Source organism: Manis javanica, chromosome 8 (assembly GCF_040802235.1).
Source record: "Manis javanica isolate MJ-LG chromosome 8, MJ_LKY, whole genome shotgun sequence".
Classification (NCBI taxonomy): domain Eukaryota; kingdom Metazoa; phylum Chordata; class Mammalia; order Pholidota; family Manidae; genus Manis; species Manis javanica.
The window spans coordinates 60,383,007-60,400,732 of record NC_133163.1 but is presented as its reverse complement, the minus strand read 5'-3'; the positions used below and the strand labels follow the sequence as shown (position 1 = coordinate 60,400,732).

General features: G+C 38.2%; 1 protein-coding gene and 1 long non-coding RNA gene across 3 annotated transcripts in view; both read right to left on the bottom strand.

Moving 5' to 3' along the window:
• Window positions 1-16,650, bottom strand: part of LOC118973740 (uncharacterized) — a 29,421-nt gene extending 12,771 nt beyond the window's left edge. The window contains exons 1-3 of one of the 2 annotated variants that reach the window (XR_012120538.1): window positions 15,393-16,650; window positions 15,083-15,133; window positions 30-243 (exon numbers count right to left, since the gene is read on the bottom strand). This is a non-coding gene — a long non-coding RNA (uncharacterized lncRNA). Of the gene's footprint in view, window positions 1-29; window positions 244-15,082 lie in introns of both variants that reach the window. The other variant, XR_005063270.2, reaches the window with a different exon arrangement.
• CLEC14A (C-type lectin domain containing 14A) lies at window positions 10,493-15,038 on the bottom strand. The gene has a single exon (XM_017667477.3). The coding sequence runs from the start codon at window positions 13,467-13,469 to the stop codon at window positions 11,994-11,996; it is 1,476 nt and encodes a 491-aa protein (XP_017522966.3). The 5' UTR covers window positions 13,470-15,038; the 3' UTR covers window positions 10,493-11,993.
• Window positions 16,651-17,726: the final 1,076 nt, after the last annotated feature.

The following is a 17,726-nucleotide window of genomic DNA, read 5'->3' as shown; positions in this document are numbered from 1 at the left end:
AATCCATGTAAAACTCCATAGTTTCTTACCTTTTCAAAGAGGAGGATCTCTTGTAATGAAAAACCTGATCTGCTGTGGTAACAGTCTCAGTGATTCTCCAGGCCCCAGCTTGGGAAGAACTGTCTTAGGTACTGTGGACCTCTACCCATCTATTCTTCCCTCAGTTTTCCAGGGATTTTGTGAGGATGAAAAAAACAAGGTAGTACATGTAAAAAAAATTTTTGTTTTTTAAAAAGTTGATACCTGCAAGGAAATGCAAATTAAAACCACAATGAGATATCCCCTCATGCCAGTTAGGATGGCCAACATAGAAAAGAATAGGAACAACAAATGCTGGTGAGGATGCGGAGAAAGGGGAACCCTCCTACACTGCTGGTGGGAATGTAAGGTAGTTTAACCATTGTGGAAAGCAGTATGGAGGTTCCTAAAAAAACTGAAAATAGAAATACCATTTGACCCAGGAATTCCACTCCTAGGAATTTACCCTAAGAATGCAGGAGCCCAGTTTCAAAAAGACATATGCACCCCTATGTTTATCGCAGCATTATGTACAATAGCCAAGAAATGGAAGCAACCTAAGTGTCCATCAGTAGATGAATGGATAAAGAAGAGGTGGTACATATACACAATGGAATATTATTCAGCCATAAGAAGAAAACAAATCGTACCATTTGCAACAACATGGATGGAGCTAGAGGGTATTATGCTCAGTGAAATAAGCCAGGCGGAGAAAGACAAGTACCAAATGATTTCACTCATCTGTGGAGTATAATAACAGAGAAAAAACTGAAGGAACAAAACAGCAGCAGACTCACAGAACTCAAGAATGGACTAATAGTTGCCAAAGGGAAAGGGACAGGGGAGGGTGAGTGGGAAGGGAGGGGGAAGGGGAATAAGGGGCATTCCGATTAGCACACATAATGTAGCGGGGGAGCACAGGGAAGGCAGTATAGCATAGAGAAGACAAGTAGTGATTCTATAGCATCTTACTACGCTGATGGACAGTGACTGTAATGGGGTATGTGGTGAGGACTTGATAATGGGGGGAAATCTAGTGACCACAATGTTGCTCATGTAATTGTATTAATGCTACCAAAACAAAAAAAAATCTCAAAAAAAGTTGTTGAGCAAAAGAAGTCAGACATCAAAAAAAAAAAAAGAATCCCTGAGAATATTAGATGTATCCAAATGTGATGTGCATGAAATATAGGAAATTTTTTGGCTCTGTAAAATGAAGTCCACATGTATAAATACCCAGAAGACAGTTTTTGTGGAAATAGCCCTTGTTTATCGTTCTTATTAAAGAACATGATTTATCTAAAAAAAAAAAGTTGATATGTGGATATTGTAGGTCTATACTAAGTGGATATGATAACATATCAGAATAGTCTGGAATTATTTTCTTTTGTTCTTTTTAATTCATATTCAACTTTTTACAAAAAGAATTCAAATCTTTTTTTTATAGTTTATCATTTTTAAGAGTTCTATATGTATATGTTGATGAAGGACAGAGCAGGAAAGAAAATAACTTTATGCCAGTATAGTCCACAGGGAATAATGGGAATAAGCCAGACACTCTTTAACACTGTTGATGGACACACAATCATAGCACTGAGTGGTCAGGACATATGGGGCTTTTCCAGGCAGGAAGCGACAGTTACTGCCTTCTGAGACATGCCAATTCCAGGAGCACTTACCTATTGAGAAGGGTCATTTAAAGGCCATGTGCTTATCCAAGGCTTTAAGAAAGAGGCTTTCCCACCATGTTAAGTATGGATCTATCCAGTATCCATTGGCTGATACTGTTGGCTTCTAGTTCTGCCATTTTAAAGAGGGAGAGATGTGGTAATTTGGAAGAGATCATTTTTTGAAATAATGAGTATTACCACTAGCTCCCATCACATCCTCATGTCACATAACAAGGGAACATACTTGGCAAAAAGAACAAATGTATGTTTAGCTTAGGAGCATTATTTGCTTTCTTTGGACACATCTAAGAGCTTTCTTTCAGAGTTATGGGCCAGTAGCCTGTTTTCTGGTTTTCAGCACTCCCAAATTATGTACACTGGCATTAATAAGACTTCCTAAAACCCTGAAGAGGTGTGCTCTGAGTGGTTTATAAATATTATGATAAGGGCATTTCATAGCTTTCCTCCTTGGCCTGCCACTAGGGCACTTGATGAATGCTTACTCCAGGTTACTGTAATAAGTCTCTATATTCACTTCCTCATAACAAGTTTTTGAAGCAGATAACAAAACATCTATTTTACAAAGCTAAAAAATTGGGTATAAGACAGCTATCTTTACATATTCACTTCCTCATAACAAGTTTTTGAAGCAGATAACAAAACATCTATTTTACAAAGCTAAAAAATTGGGTATAAGACAGCTATCTTTACATATAGAAATGTCGTTATTTCTTAGTAACAAAACTCAATTCTTGAGCCCCATTTCTGCTGTTGACAGAAAACTTAGTCTTGCCAGATGCAGGTAAATCAGTTCTTTCCGATTTTCCTTAGTGCTGCCTTGTTAACTGGGAATTCTAGGATTCTCTTCCTCTCTGTTAAAGAGTGTCTGGCTTATTCCCATTATTCCCTGTGGACTATACTGGTGATGATCTAAGTTCTAGGAAGTTTTCCATATTGCCCTGGCATTGGGGACAGATGTCCAGTCCCGTGGCTTGTGGTAACTAGACTTGTCCAGTCTGGCTTGCAGTGGGACACTCAGTCACTGTAGCCAGCTGTCTACAGCTGTGGTTGAGAGGTACAAACTGTCCTTTGGTCAGTCTGTGTGGGGACCATTCAGGTTATTCTTCATCAGGATGACTCCAGTACTAGTTTTTCACCAGACCCAGAGGCCTGCTCTCTGCCAGAGACATTATAGCTGCTCCCCCACACCACTCTGCGATGCGTCCCTCAGGTCCACCCACCTAGACACCTTCCTCAGACATGGTGCCTCCCCAGTATCAGTGCCACACGTTTGGCTGTGGTTTCTTTAAGAGGTTTGCAGTTTCCCTGGGCCATGCCCTGAAGGAGCCAATTCCCTTTTTATTTGTTACCCCCCAGTCTGACCAGTTTCCATCACCACTTCCTCTGCCTCACCCTGTGCTCAGACCCAGTGAGAAAGTGACAAGTCTAAGTGCCTACTGAGGGACACTCACCTGTGTTTATTTCGACTGTACTTTTACATACTTTTTCTCTGTCTCTCTCTTGCTGGTAGAAGTCTTATTTTAGGAATTATTACACTTTCTAGATCTGTCCTATGAGAGGGCCTAGAAACAATAACCAATACTTTAACAGTGGAGTTCTAAGAGCTAAGATTGCTGTCTTGAAATATAATCTTCCATTAAAAGAAACCAGGATTTCTTGGAGAAATCCTCTGGGGCAAAAAAGGTACATAGTGATCCTGGAAAATCTTAATAATACCAAATGGCAAGGAAATTATCAAAGGTACTAGCATCATGTCATAAGTCCTCAGGAGCCAATTTAAGAAACTCTCATTGGCCGAGGATAAGATAATTTGACCTTTAATAAAGATTTGAATGACAATTAAAACCCATCGAATATTTTGAATTCTATGAGTTTATATTAATAGTCAAAATACAATTGATTATCTTTTAAAGATTATAGGGAAAATTCAAGATCTAGAAAACTAGGCAAATATAAGGAAATAAATCCCACCTTTTCTATGTGAAATGTATGATTCAATAACCAACCGGTAGATCAGGGGAAGGGTCTCCTTATAGAGTTTTCCAGGTAATTAATAAAAAAAAGATTTCAATAGCACCACTTTGTAACTCTAATGAAATAATGTACCTAATCTTTGAGCTTCAATGGCTATAAACATTTTTTTAATGGAGAAAAATAAACATTATGTACTCATATTGAAAAATATAACACTACCTATAGTCTGGTTGAAGGGATGGTAAATCAGTCTATTCAAGCCACTGAGTCTAAGTACCAATTTGCAGGGAATACAGGGGACAGAGGAAAATGTTGAACTGCACTATGAGTATGAAAACAGCAAAATTCAGACTGGGAATCTTAACAGGTCAAACACTACAAATTATTTAATATGAAACTTGTAAGAAAAAAAATGGGGTGGAAGGGATGCATATCTATAGATTAAAAGATACTTGAAAGATATAAAGTTAAAAAAATACACAGGATGTACATACAACATGGTACGCCACCCTAATGGAACACCATGCCACTATAAAAAGGAATAAGGATGATACACATGAATGAATGATATGAAGTGATTTTCAAGATGTATTTTTAAGTGAAATAAGCAAAGTATAAAAGAGTATCCATAGCATGCTACCCTTTAAGTAAGAAGGAAGGATATATAAGAAAATACTCATGAAGCTTTAATAATTTAAGAATAATAGAATATAAATACAAATAAAGCAGTAAGAATCAGGGGGACCAAAAATGGAATATAAACACAATTACGAATCTAATTGTATTCCAAGTGAATAAAGTGAAAACAATGAAGGAGTGGTGGGAAAATTACCTAAATAACTTTTCAGTTTGTTGACTATACTCAAAGGCTTAAGTCTAAAAGAAACTGTATGCAAATATTGTACTTTAAACAGGATATATATTTCATGGGGATCTGGAGTAGGAGTTCTGAAACTACCTTCTGTGTATTCTAGGATTAAACAGTAAGTACACAGATACATGTCATGCTTTTTATTTTTGGAAAAAGGGGTTAAAAATAAGGAAAGGGATAAGAATGGAATGCACTCTGGGTATAAGATTGAAATTGTGGATATCAATATGAACTCCTGGAATATAAAGAAATTTAAATACATAATATCTATTTTCATCTGTATATAATAATATATATATTCACATGTATAAAATCTAGCTCTACATGATGAAAAGTCCTAAAAGCAATGACATTCCAGTGTCATTGAGCACATCTCACCGCCAGGTATTGATTTTTAAGTACTATTCTCTGATTATAGTAATCTGGGCTCCTCGGAGAAATGGCTGATGCTAAACAGGGCTGCATCAGGGAAAGTACAAGATGAGTCCATACCAAAAAGGAAAGGAGTGCTTAAAAAGTGATGTGATATTTCAGAAGGAGACAGGAGATAAATATAAAGGACTTCAATTCAGTCAAGCCTGGGGTAATTTGGATAACAAAATTAATCAGATTGTAATGGGTTAAAACCACCAAATAAAAAAGGAATCTATGAGTCCATACTGATATGAATAAGCAATGAATGAATGAAAGGTTAAATAAATAAATATGTTAGAAGAAAAGCTCTTCCTTATATAGAAATCCAAATACTAAATGTGGAAGTAATGATGAAAGTAGAAAATGATCTTCAGTGGGAAAATCAAGGAAACTTGAATAAAGTATGCATATTTGATAACAGTATTATAGGAATGGCAATTTCCTTTGATAATAGTACTGTAGTTATATAGGATTTTCATATAACTTGTAGAATCATGGCAAAGGGTATTCAGGAGTTATTCTATTTTTGTAGCATTTTTGGAAGTCTGAAATGATTTCAAAATGGAAAGTTTTAAAATTAAAAATATACAATAAAAGTATAAATTCTGTAAAATTAAAATGCACACTTTAATTATACAAATACAAGAGAATAATTTCTACAAATATCAAGATTGAGGCTACTTTGGGATTGAGAAGTGGCTGTGATGGGGATGGGAGCAGGAAAAGGCTCCTGGGACGGTTGGCAGAGGTCTATTCTCGATCCCACTAAGGCAGCACCCAGGGGCTGTTGGTTCCAAAGGTAATCCCCTGATAATAATTCACTAAATTACATATTTTTTCTGAGTGACTTTTTGTATCTGCATGTTACTGTATGAAAAAACAGCTAAAGAAAAAAAAACAGGACCCAAAATTTTGTTTTGGCTTTCAAGATTTTTTCTTTGATATGAGTATCAAACACCTCTTCAGGATTCAAAGCCAACAAACTGCCTCTTTGTTCTTGACTAATCAGCCTCTTTTGGGGATATAAATATCATCAACTTAGTGGAGAGGAGGGGCCTCCAGGGAAACAGGTAGTAAAGAGAAAATTAAAGTTAATACCTCAAAATTTCTCCCACCACAGAGAACTTAACCGCTACAATATGCTTTTAAATGATGCTTATGCTCTCATTCCCTGTTCCACCACCATTTACGTAACTTTATTGTTGTTTTCCTCATCCTGTTCTTAATGAGCTTGACCAAAGTGTTAAGAGAAGTGGAAAAACAACGCTATAGAGAAATCATCAAAAGGACATGGCTACAAGGACAATTTGGCACCCCTTCTACACCTTCTAAAATAAAACTGCATTTCTGCACTTTGATTAAGCATCCACTCTGCCCTAAATGCTGCCAGATACTGAAGAGAGAGAGGAGGATATTCAATTTTTGTCTTGAGGTACATGCAATTGTATACAGTGACTCCTAAACTTTGTTTATAATCAAAATCACCTTGGTGAAGTTAAAACATGTCTATAGAGAGATTCCAAAGCCCAACCTTTAAAGACAGATTTAGTAAGTCTAGAGTTAGGTTTTTAAATAAATATATATTAATATAATTAATTAATATAAATAAATATTATTTACATATATAATCACCCAGATGATTTTGATGGTAGGGTAGGTTTGAGAATCACAGGTGGAGTAAACTGCCACTAAGGCAAGTCTATGACAGCAAATTAATTGGTGTAATTTAAGAAGGCTAGCAAGCCATCGGCACTGCTCCCACCTCTCCCAATTGCCCTATTCCTATTCTTCACTCTTTACTCCCCAGCCCTGGAGAAGCCTTGAAAATCAGCAGAACTGCAAGCAGATTAGCTGTGAAAACCAGTAGCCACTGGCAGGGACAGAATAGGTTTGGAACTTTCAAAAAGCCTGTCCACAGAGAATTATCATTACCTGTTTGTAATTGTGTTCCCCCAAAGCACATATTTAAGTCCTAATTCCCAGTACCTGTGAATGTGACCTTATTTGGAAGTAGGATTGTTGCAAACGTAATTCAGTTAAAACAAGGTCATACTGAATTGGGTGGGCTTTAAATCCAATGACTGGTGTCCATATAAGAACAGGAAAATTTGAACATAGACAAATAAGAGACATACGCAGAGGTAAGAAGTCCAATAACCACAGAGGCAGAGAATGATACAGCTGTAAGCCAAAATCACCAAAGGGTGCATCAACTACCAGATGCTAGGAAGAGGCAATGAAAGATTCTTCCTTAGAGACCTCAAGGGATCAAGGCTCTGCCAACACCTTGATTAAGCAGGATTAAGGAATTCTCAAATAAACAAAAACTGAGAGAATCTGTCACCAGCAGACATGCTTACATACTATTTCTATATAAGAAATACTAGAGGGAGTACTTCAGGATGATAATAAAAGTCACTAGCCAGTAACAAAACCACACAAAGATATAAAGAGCACTGGTGAAGGCAATTACATAGGTGAATATAAAAGATAGTATAAATGTATTTTTTTGTTTATAACTTCTTTATTCCCCTATTTGATTTCAAAGATAACTGCATAATAAAGCAATAATTATAAAACTGGGACGATGGACTTACAATGTCGAGATGTAATTTGATTGACAGTAACAGCACAAAGAAGGAGGGTGGTAGTAGATTTTTAATTTGACTGCACTGCACTGCCAAAAAGGATAGAACTATGTTGGAGCAAAATTGTTATACATTGTTGAAGTTTGTTGGTTTAAATCCCAATTTTGTAGTCTTTAAATTAAGTTGGTAACTGTAATCTCCATGGCAGCCACTTAGAAAAAAACTTTACAAAAGTAATAAATAAATAAATAAATAAATAATAAATAAATAAATAAATAAATAAATAAAAGCATTAAAATGGCACTCTATGAAATACTTGTTTAATGCAAAAGAAAACAGAAATGGAGGAATAGAGGAACAGAAAAACCAAGACATATAGAAAACAAATAAAAATGGTAGATGCAAATCTTGTCAATATTACATTAATCACAAATGTATTTAACATCCATTCAGAAGGCAGAGATTGGAGAATGGATTAAAGAAAATAGTCTGAAACTTATATTATCTGCAACAGACAGTAGATTCAAAGGCACAATTGAAAGCTAAAGGATGTAAAAAGATATATCAAGCAAAAATAACCCTAAGATAGCTGAAGTTGCTGTACCAGTATCATGCAAAATAGACTTTAAAACCAAAAAAACATGTTACTAGAGATAAAGAGGGACATTTTATAGTAACAGAGACTACATGTTAGAAGATAAAATAATTATAAATATATATGCACCTAAAAAGAGAGCTCCAAAATACATTTTTTTTAAAAACTGGCAGAACTGAAGATAGAAGTAGATAATTCAAAAATGAAAGTTACACTTCAGTAGCCCTCGCCAATAATGTGTAGAACAACTAAGAAAAGTATCAAACTGAAATAGAAGACTTAAAAAAATGCTATAAGGAGCTTCTTCTCAAGCACCTGTGGAACATTTTCCAGGATAGACCATACGCTATTAGGAATAGACCATACACAAGATTCAATAAATTTAAAAGGGTTGATACCACACAAAGTATGTTCTATAACCCCAGCAGAATCAAATTAAAAATTAAAAACAGAAGGAATTTAGGGCAGTTTGCAAATATGTGAAAATTAAGCAACCCCCTCCTAAATAACATTTCTGTAATGTATTAAAGAAAAAAATTGCAAGGGAAATTATAAAACACTGAGATGAATGAAATGAAAACCCAATATGCCCAAATTTATTGGGTGCTCCTAAAGCAGTGCTTAAAGGGAAAGTACTGGTCATGAGTGCCTACATTTAAAAAAAGATCTCAAATTAATAATCTAACTTCTCACCCTAAAAAATTAGAGAAAGAACACAGTAAACCCCAAGCAAGGATAAGGAAGACAGTAATAAAGATTAGATGAGAAATAAAGGAAATGGGGAATAAAAATACAGTAGGAAAAAAATCAATGAATCCAAAAGTAAGTTCTTTGAAAAGATCAATAAAATTGGCAGATCTTTAGACTTACTCCATCCCCAAAAGAGGAGATACTCAAATTACTAAAATTAGAAATAAAAGAGAGGACATCACTACCAAACTTATGGAAGTGAAAAAGAATTATATGGAAATATTATGAATAACTGCATGCCAACAAATTAGATAACCTGGAAGTATCAATAAAGTATTTAGGGGTTGTGGAGAATTAGGCTGGTGATATACCCTTACACAATTCAGGAAAACAAGTTATTTTTACTTCATTTGCAAAATCTTTGTGTATGAAATCGCCCCCCCTAAAAAAAAGAAAGAATGATACTATGTCAGGCTACTAGTTACAACAATGCTTATTATTGTAAGAAAGAAGGAATCTTAAAGTTCAAACAACACTGGTTTACTTGTGATCAGTTAAAGTATAGGTCTCAACACAGATGCACACACAGATGTTTGAATTTATGATTTCAGATGTAGAGCAGTTTCAGAATCATCTGAAAGGCTAAGGCGTGGGTGGCTACTGTGATGAATGACTGAAATGAAGTGGAGGTCATCTTGAGGACTTGGTGATTGTGTAAGATGATGGCAGGACTTAGGCTGAAGAGAAAGACTGTAAATTAGATTCCAAGTGTTCCTTTTAAGGAAATGACCCAACAGGCAGCTATGAGATGAGTGCAGAGGCAGAGCATTTTAAGTCAGAAAGGAATGAACCTCAAAGAGATTAAGAAATAATGAAGTGATAATAAAGAAGAAGTGCAGAAGAAAAACATTGACCCTAAACTTAGATAGTTCTTAAGAGATCATGCTTGGTTGGCCTGATATGATCATGGATTCAAAATTTTATGGAACATTTTATAACTGCAAATCAAAAGAAATTATATGATGCTTGGTCTGCAAAAGCTACTTGTCAGGAAATCAAATATGAAAACAAATAGTTTTCTGTAATTCTTTACTGATCTACCTACAAGGGGAAATAATAGGAGATAATAGTTGAGTAATTGAACTGACACCTATTTACTCTTCTCATAGGGCATTTGGATCACAAGATTTGTAATGCCACCAGTGGCATGTCACATAGTAAGTTAATATTATTGCATACTCTTTTTTATTGTAACAATGATACAAAGATTCCCTACCTAAGACAAAGCACGGACACACATACACATACACACACACACAGATATAATTCTAGATATATATTATTTACAGTTTAGTTGAGTTACAGATGAGGCTACTTTCAAGTTATAAAAGAAAATACCATATATTCTATTTAAATAGATACCTTTTCTACTGAGAGATCATGTAGGAAAGGGGAAAGCTAAAACATCACAATTGAGGTGAACTGAATTCGCTCTGACAAGTTGGAGACACTGAGTAAGCCATCTACTTACCTGATTTTAGTTTCACCTGAGAAATGATTTTATTAAAATTCCTTCAAATGTTAATTCTAACTCATTTGCTATCTTTTTTAAATGTAACAATTTAGATATATATTTAATGTATAAAACAAATTACCTTTTAATTTATTCCTTTATTGTTAAAAAATATACCATATATATTACAAAAAATATATATTATACATTGCACACTCAAGAACATCAAAATGGTTCTATGAAAATACAGGGTAAATTACCTACCATTTTCATTCTTCCTGGTTACTCAGTTTGTTTCTCTACCTCTTTCTATGCACCAACCCCTACACAGTTTTAAAGTCTTAGTATACTAATAGAAGTGTGATTTTTCTGGGGGTCTCAATTCTTCTAGATAGTGATGATTATTATTACATCTTAATTGTCTTTAGAGGAATTCTTCTTCATCTAGGTTACTTCCTGATACCCCAAGTCCAACAAATGATAGATATTTTTATTCACCACTTATTTCTTGTACTGTTAAATCCCATGGAAAGCTGTTTGCCACATCTTTGTCCATGTAGACTCTTGTTAAATTGTAATCATTCCAAGATGGGCATGTGTGGTCCCTGAACACATTTTCATTAGCGGGGTTTAGGAAATGGCATGGAATTCAAATTTTTCCCTGGATTCAACAGTGCACAAGAACCTAGCAACTTTTGAGGAAATCCAGCTTACTTTTGCTTTAATGCACCCAGGAGATTTCAAATCAATACTTAGCATTAACGTTTTAATTGAAATTTAACATTGCCATAATTGGAAGTGAGGATCAGCATCCTGATGTTTAGAAAAGAGCTATTTGATTGGGGAGGTTGTTACATTGGAGAGCATAAACACTGGAAGAGGAAAACACAAATCATTTGTTTCCTTGAGCAAGGACACACAGTTAACACTTGAATTGGCGGTCAACTCTAATTTGATTCTGGAGGCAGCAACTCTGGCATCAATACAGTTTGGATTTATAGCAGAGCACACAAGTAGCAGTGACTTTCAAAGTATGAAAGAACCAAGGACAAAGTTACTAGTTCTTAAAGACCTACTCCTTATTACAAGGACTTGAAGATTTACCCTTCAGTCTAAATGTAGGATGCGCTCTTGTTGCTATTCCCACCAGCCTCTCAGCTCTTCTCCCTGTATAATCGCTCCTCCAGGAAACCAATGATATTTGAGTCTGCGTTATCAACAACCTTTTGTTTTTTTGCCTTTGAATTTCAAACCAACATATTCCCAGCCCGAACAATGTACATGAAAGGTTGCCTTTCCATTTAGATAAAAAATAAATTTTTTTTAATTGTAGTTTTCTATTTGTTTCCAGTGTCTTAAAAAGTACAACCACTTGTCCCAACCCCGCAGAACAAATGTAAGAAAATACTTCTCCCCAGCAGGATCCCGGCCCCCAGTCCTATGTACCCTAAGGCACTTCCACCCTCTTCCACTTTCAGGGAATGAGTGTCCGGTTCAGATTTAACTCCTCAGTGGAGCAGTGGAAATTTAGGGGAAGGGAGATTTCTGTAGGAATCATCAGGTCCACAAACAAGTTCCTCTTTTCTTTTCCCTTTACACTGAAAAACTGCTCACAAGAAGTGCTCAGTGTCCCGTTTCCTTAAGTTTCGCTAGAACCAAGAGACGACCCTGTCAATGAGGTGCCCTCTGCTCTGTCCCGCAGACCACAGTCCCCGACCTTCATCCCATTGTCTGTGCAATGTGCAGAACTGGAGTGAGAAGCAGGGGCCTCTGCTTCACCCTCCACACCCCGATGGGCCAAAACCCCCTTTCTTGGCTGGGAGGAAGGGCTCTTGTGGAGGCAGAGTTTGAAAAGCCCCAGTACTGTCATGGTCAAGATCACCAGCACTACTACCGCTATGCTCACAAGGATGAAGACCACGGTGGAGGAGGAATCGAAAGCCTGGGGAATGGTGGAGGGAGACGTGGAGTTAAACTTGGGGATCACGCTTGCTGAAGAGGTGATGGCGGCCTGTGACTTGGCTTGAGGGGACATTTGAAGTGTAGATGTTGTGCTCTGTGCTCCCCACTGAGGAATCTTGGGAATAGATGTTGCTGAACTGCCTTGTGCCGGGACATGGGGTATTTCTCCTGGCTTCTCGTGGACCCTGGGTGACCGTGTTCTCTTCGGCAAGGGGCTGGCTGCAGTGGCCGGCAGGTGCCTGACGGGCACCTTGGTTCCCCCAGGGGTAGGCTGTCCTTCCCCATTAGTTACACAAGAGCGTCTGTCATTCCCCAGCACGAAGCCCTCAGCACACTCGCAGGCAAAGCCTCCGAATTCGTCTAGGCAGTTAGAGAGCTCTGCACATTTGCCAGCACGGAGATACCTCCCGGCGCAGGGACAGAGCGCGGCCGCGGAGGGTATCCCGTCCCAGCGGGCGCCGACCTCGTCCGCGAGGCACGTGGCTGTGACGGGGAGCTGACCCGGGCACAGCGCACTCACCTTGGTGCCGGGGGGACTGAAGTCCAGCGCCGCGCTGTACAGCTGGAAGGGAGCGCGGTAGCTCAAGCTAGAGGCGGCCCCGGGGCGGGGCGCGGGGCACAAGCTCTCAAACTGGTACTTGCACAGGTAGCCGTTGGCTCTCAGGCGGCATCGCATTTCCTTCCAGCCTCTGGGCTCAACTCCCCCGGTGGCCTGGAGTCCCGCGCAACTCCGAGACGTGCAGGAGCGTTGGGGCTCCTTCACCCACGGCAGCGTGTCGCTTTCCGACCCGCTGACGTCGGGGGACAACCAGGAGAAACCCCGCAACGGCTCGTTCTCCAGGGTGCAGTCGGATGGCCGGCGCTCCAGCGCCACCCAGAACAGAAGGTCTTTGGAGCCCCCTCCGGGCCCCGGGCCTGCCCGCAGGAGCGCGAGTACCGCGCGGAGCTCGGCGCCCCCGCGCACCGTGCTGAGCGCGCCGCCGCGCAGGGTACAGGCCTCCTCGGCCGCCAGCCGCTTGATGGTAGCGTGGTGCAGGCTGTAGCAGGCCCCCGAGGCCGAGCAGCCCGCGCGGTCGGCCGTGGGGTGCTCGGCCCCCCCGGGCCGGGGCCAGAACGTCTGCCAGAGGAGGCACAGGGCGAGCGCCGGCCTCATCTTGGGGGCCCCGCGCGCCCCGCTGCTCCCAGCCTGGGTCTGTCCCGCCCCAAGGCGCGGAGCTGTCCCGGGAGCGCCGTCCCCGCCCCCCACAGCGGGCTCGGCCCCGCGCCCGCCGGCCCCTCAGCCGCCTGCCGTCCCCACCCGGGCCTGGCGGCAAACAGCTTCCCTTAGGCCGCGACAGGAAATGGGTCCGGAGCCTGCCAGGCCCCGTGCGGCAATGACTGACTCTGGGGTCAGGAACACGGCTGGCGCCGGGGCACGGGGAACGCAGTCCACCAGAGGGTCAAACGGCTGCTGAGAGCAGAAGAAAAAGAAGAAGTTGCCCCTGGACAATGTATCGTTTTCCCACCTTAGGGAAAGCTAAGGACCTCAGAGCCCGAAACACTTCGGTGGCATTGACAGGAAGGCCTGCAGGCCAGGGACTTGCTGGCAGCCCACGCCCGCCCACTGTGCTCAGTCCGGAGCGGTGGGCTTGGCCTCAAAACAACGTGGTCGGGGTCGGGCCTGCGACGGGAGCGGAGAAAGCCTGGTGAGAAATGGAAGCCTCTCCCTTCGCCACCAGGGGCAGTGCCATTAAGCCACCAGTCCCTTCCCCGGCTCTGCTTCCTTATTCTCTCAGATGAGATGCTTGCGTGCTAATGTTAGTCAAAGAATTCAGAGTTCCTTTTGGGTTTCTTAAATGGGGAATACTGCTTTTTCGGTCAGCGCTTCTAAGGCAAATGCTTATTTTTCGCTTCCATTTGTTTCTCACTGGAATAGCCTTATTGGTTTATTCAGGAAAGATGTATTCCTAGGCCGAAACGTGAAATAATGGCCATCCATCTTAACTGTTACGTTGTCAGATTTCTTTACCATTATATTGGTTCATAACTTCAAGTTTACAGGTTATGTATATAAATGAAATAGTGGCCTATTGTTTGAGAACTACCCCATGTGTGATTTTATCCTTGAACTATTTTAATACCATTTTCTATGATTAAGTGCCACTATCAGTAGCAGTAAGTTGTAAAAGCCCACTTTAAGAGACACTAGAGTTCAATATCCTTAAAAAATTAAAATATTTATGACATTATAACATATATTATATACTGTAAAAATAAATAACCGCAACTTAAAAGATGAGTGAGTCAGTTTCTTCAGAGTTCCCATGCATGTTCTGTTTTCATATAAACACTTCAACACAATTGGAAATGGGGAGGAATTAAAGATGAGTAAAGGAAGGAAAGGTGAAACACTGCACTGTCTATGGAAGGATTTTCTTATTACTTAGACAATTCTGCATCATTTTAGGAAATATACTATCTTGACTCACAGCGACCAAATATGTTGCAATTAGAAATACATGAAGAGTTTTAACTAAGACTTTAAAGGATTCATGATGCTTTTAACTATAACCAGAATTAAAGTTGCCATCCATGAATAATGCATAGTAAACTTTTAAACTCACGCTGTTCAGTTTAATGAGGGAGGTGGCAAGGAAGGTTTCATAATCACATGTGTATGCTCCCACCTCATTTTTACCACTGTTCTCTCTCTTCTTTTCCTCTTGGAAATCCCATGTATCTTAATAAGCAATAATAGTAAACACCATGAATCATCATCACACTTACCTTTCTTTGCTGACTGTGGAGTTTTGAAAAACGATTTCTCTCCTACCCTTGCTGTTTCCAAATTTAAAAGACATTCATTAGTCCTTCATTTCAGATGTCTGAGAACCACCTCAAACATGACTTTGCATTTAAACTAAGTAAATTAATATCTTAGAGAAAGGAGCATGAAAATCTAGAAATCGAATTGAGTAGATTTTAAAATACTTAATCACTTGGGCCAGTTCTATATAACTTTGCAATAAAATGACTTGTGTTTATAAATGTGCCCATGTAGCACTTATATTTTAATAAAATAAAATATTTTACAAACCTAAGTCAATGGAAATCTCCTAGGTATTTTTAAAATCACTTGGGATGAGGTGCTGCTTCCAGAGTATGAAAGAATGAATGATTGGAAAACTTATAGTAAATACATGATCTCACTTCCTGGCACTCTGCCTAGGGACATGCGATACCAGCAGGGAACATAATGGCCATAATGACCGCATATCACAGTCCTGGCCATGCCTGTAGTGACATGAAAGAGAAGTTAGAAAAAACCATCAGCTCAAAGTAAGACCTATCATTTTGCAATTAATTACTTTGTATTACTCTACATACCACTAAAATATTTTGAAATGTATAGTATACCTTAAAAAACTAGAAATGAAGAAATGTTTTTATTTTTAAATAATGTTTATTAAGATCACAACAGGGTAACATTTTACGTCCACTGGATTCCAAATATTTAAAATTCTGATGATAACAAGTGTAGATCCAGAGGCTCTTTCATATATTATGGATGAAAGCAAAAACTTTGGAAAGGCTTGCCATTTTTTCCTAAAATTGAACATTTACATGTTCCATACTCCAGTACTTCCAGGCCCAGGTATATATTCAAGAGAAACTCTTGTACATACACAAGAGAAGATATGTAAGAGGATGTTATAGCAGCACAGTTCTTACCAACAAAAAACAGAATGAATCCAAATGTCTAGCAACAGATGGCATATAAATGAACTGTGGTACATTTACTAATTGAATATTATATAGCAACCAAAATGAATGAAATATAGCTGTAAGTAACAATATAAATTACTTTTATCATACAATGTTAAGTGACAAAATTTCTAAAAGATTATATAGAATCTGACATTCTTTTTGTAAAAAAAACTACTAAATATGTATTTGTATACTTTTTAGGAAAAAAAGTAGTTACAATACAATGAGATGAAAGAAACAATGAACATAAGATTCTGGATGATGAATCTTTTGGGTGGAAGGGAGGAGAGGGATGGACTGGTGAGGGAAACAGAAGATTTGATGTGGCCTGTTTATAATTAGAGCCCCCATTTTTGTTTAGGATAGTGGCTTTGTGGGTGGCTTCTATTATTAAAAATAAATAATTAAGTAATTGACAAAATCAATAAAAGTGGCCTATATGTGGACAAATGATGAAACAATGACATGACCAAAAATTGTAATTAATCTGATTCAGAGCAGTTGAATTCCAAAGTGTAAAATAAAAATAAAATGTTGTATTTTCAAAAGATATTGTCAATATATTTTTCTTGGATGCTCACATTCTTTTGCTGGTATCACATTTCTATATTTAAGCCAACTATTAATCTGAAAGAACATAATAACTAAAATACTTTCCTTATGCTTCTAGACTTTTTTAGACAATCTGTGTATTGTTGGTAAGAATCATGTATATTTATTGGTTTCACTTAAACAGGGCGATCCAAAAAAAATAGAGAGAAAATATAAGGAAGGTAAGTTTAAGATTTTCCATTTGATTATTGATTAAAAATATCAGAAACAAAGATGGAGAAAGATAAAATTTCACTAACCATATCCCAAATAATTTCATAATTTTATGAAGTTGTTGATCCTCACTGAATAAATTCTGTTATTATTGAAAGAAAACAAGATCTCGGTCTTAGCATATTTCCAAGTTCACTGATGATTTATAAAAATAATTCAGAGGACACTGAAAGGACATAACATTCCATTAGGAGAACATGACATTCAGAAACTAATCTAAACTAGAGATGGAGAATTGTGAAGATTCATAGCCTTTTAAACTATATTGGACCTTTGCAAAATGATCAGTGATCAATACTTTTCTATTGTCAGTTGAGAAAATTTAAAATTTTATGTCTCAAGTGTCCATGAAGTGCCTAAAGAATGATAAAATCTGGTAACCTGACTTGCTGAAAACATACTTCTGATAGTCATTATCTACATATCCTAATCAGGATATATGTTTTGACTCTTAACCTAACAAATCATATAGGCTCATAACCTAAGAAATTCATATACATCTGAAAAATGACTTCTTTTAGGTGGCATTGTATTTAATTTAAGGCATGTGCATATATTTATATATAGTCAGTCGTTTCAGAAATATATGTCACAGCGATAGATACTCTCCTGGTTTAATGAACAACATGACTAAGAACAAAAATAAGAAAGTTTAAAAAACATTCAACTTTCAGCCCTTTCATTCAAACTGCTCTCTAAACAGAAGCAGTGTTGACCATATTCCATGTGCTCTGGAGGTAATATAAAAATTATTCTCTGGTGGCCATTACAGATTTACTACATTTCTCCATTGCCAAGTTTATAATCAAGAAGTAATATAGGAATGACTCATGCACAT

What these genes read in the sequence shown, in the direction of transcription:
- CLEC14A (XM_017667477.3), bottom strand. Translation starts at nt 13,469, where the DNA reads ATGAGGCCGGCGCTCGCCCTGTGCCTCCTCTGGCAGACGTTCTGGCCC.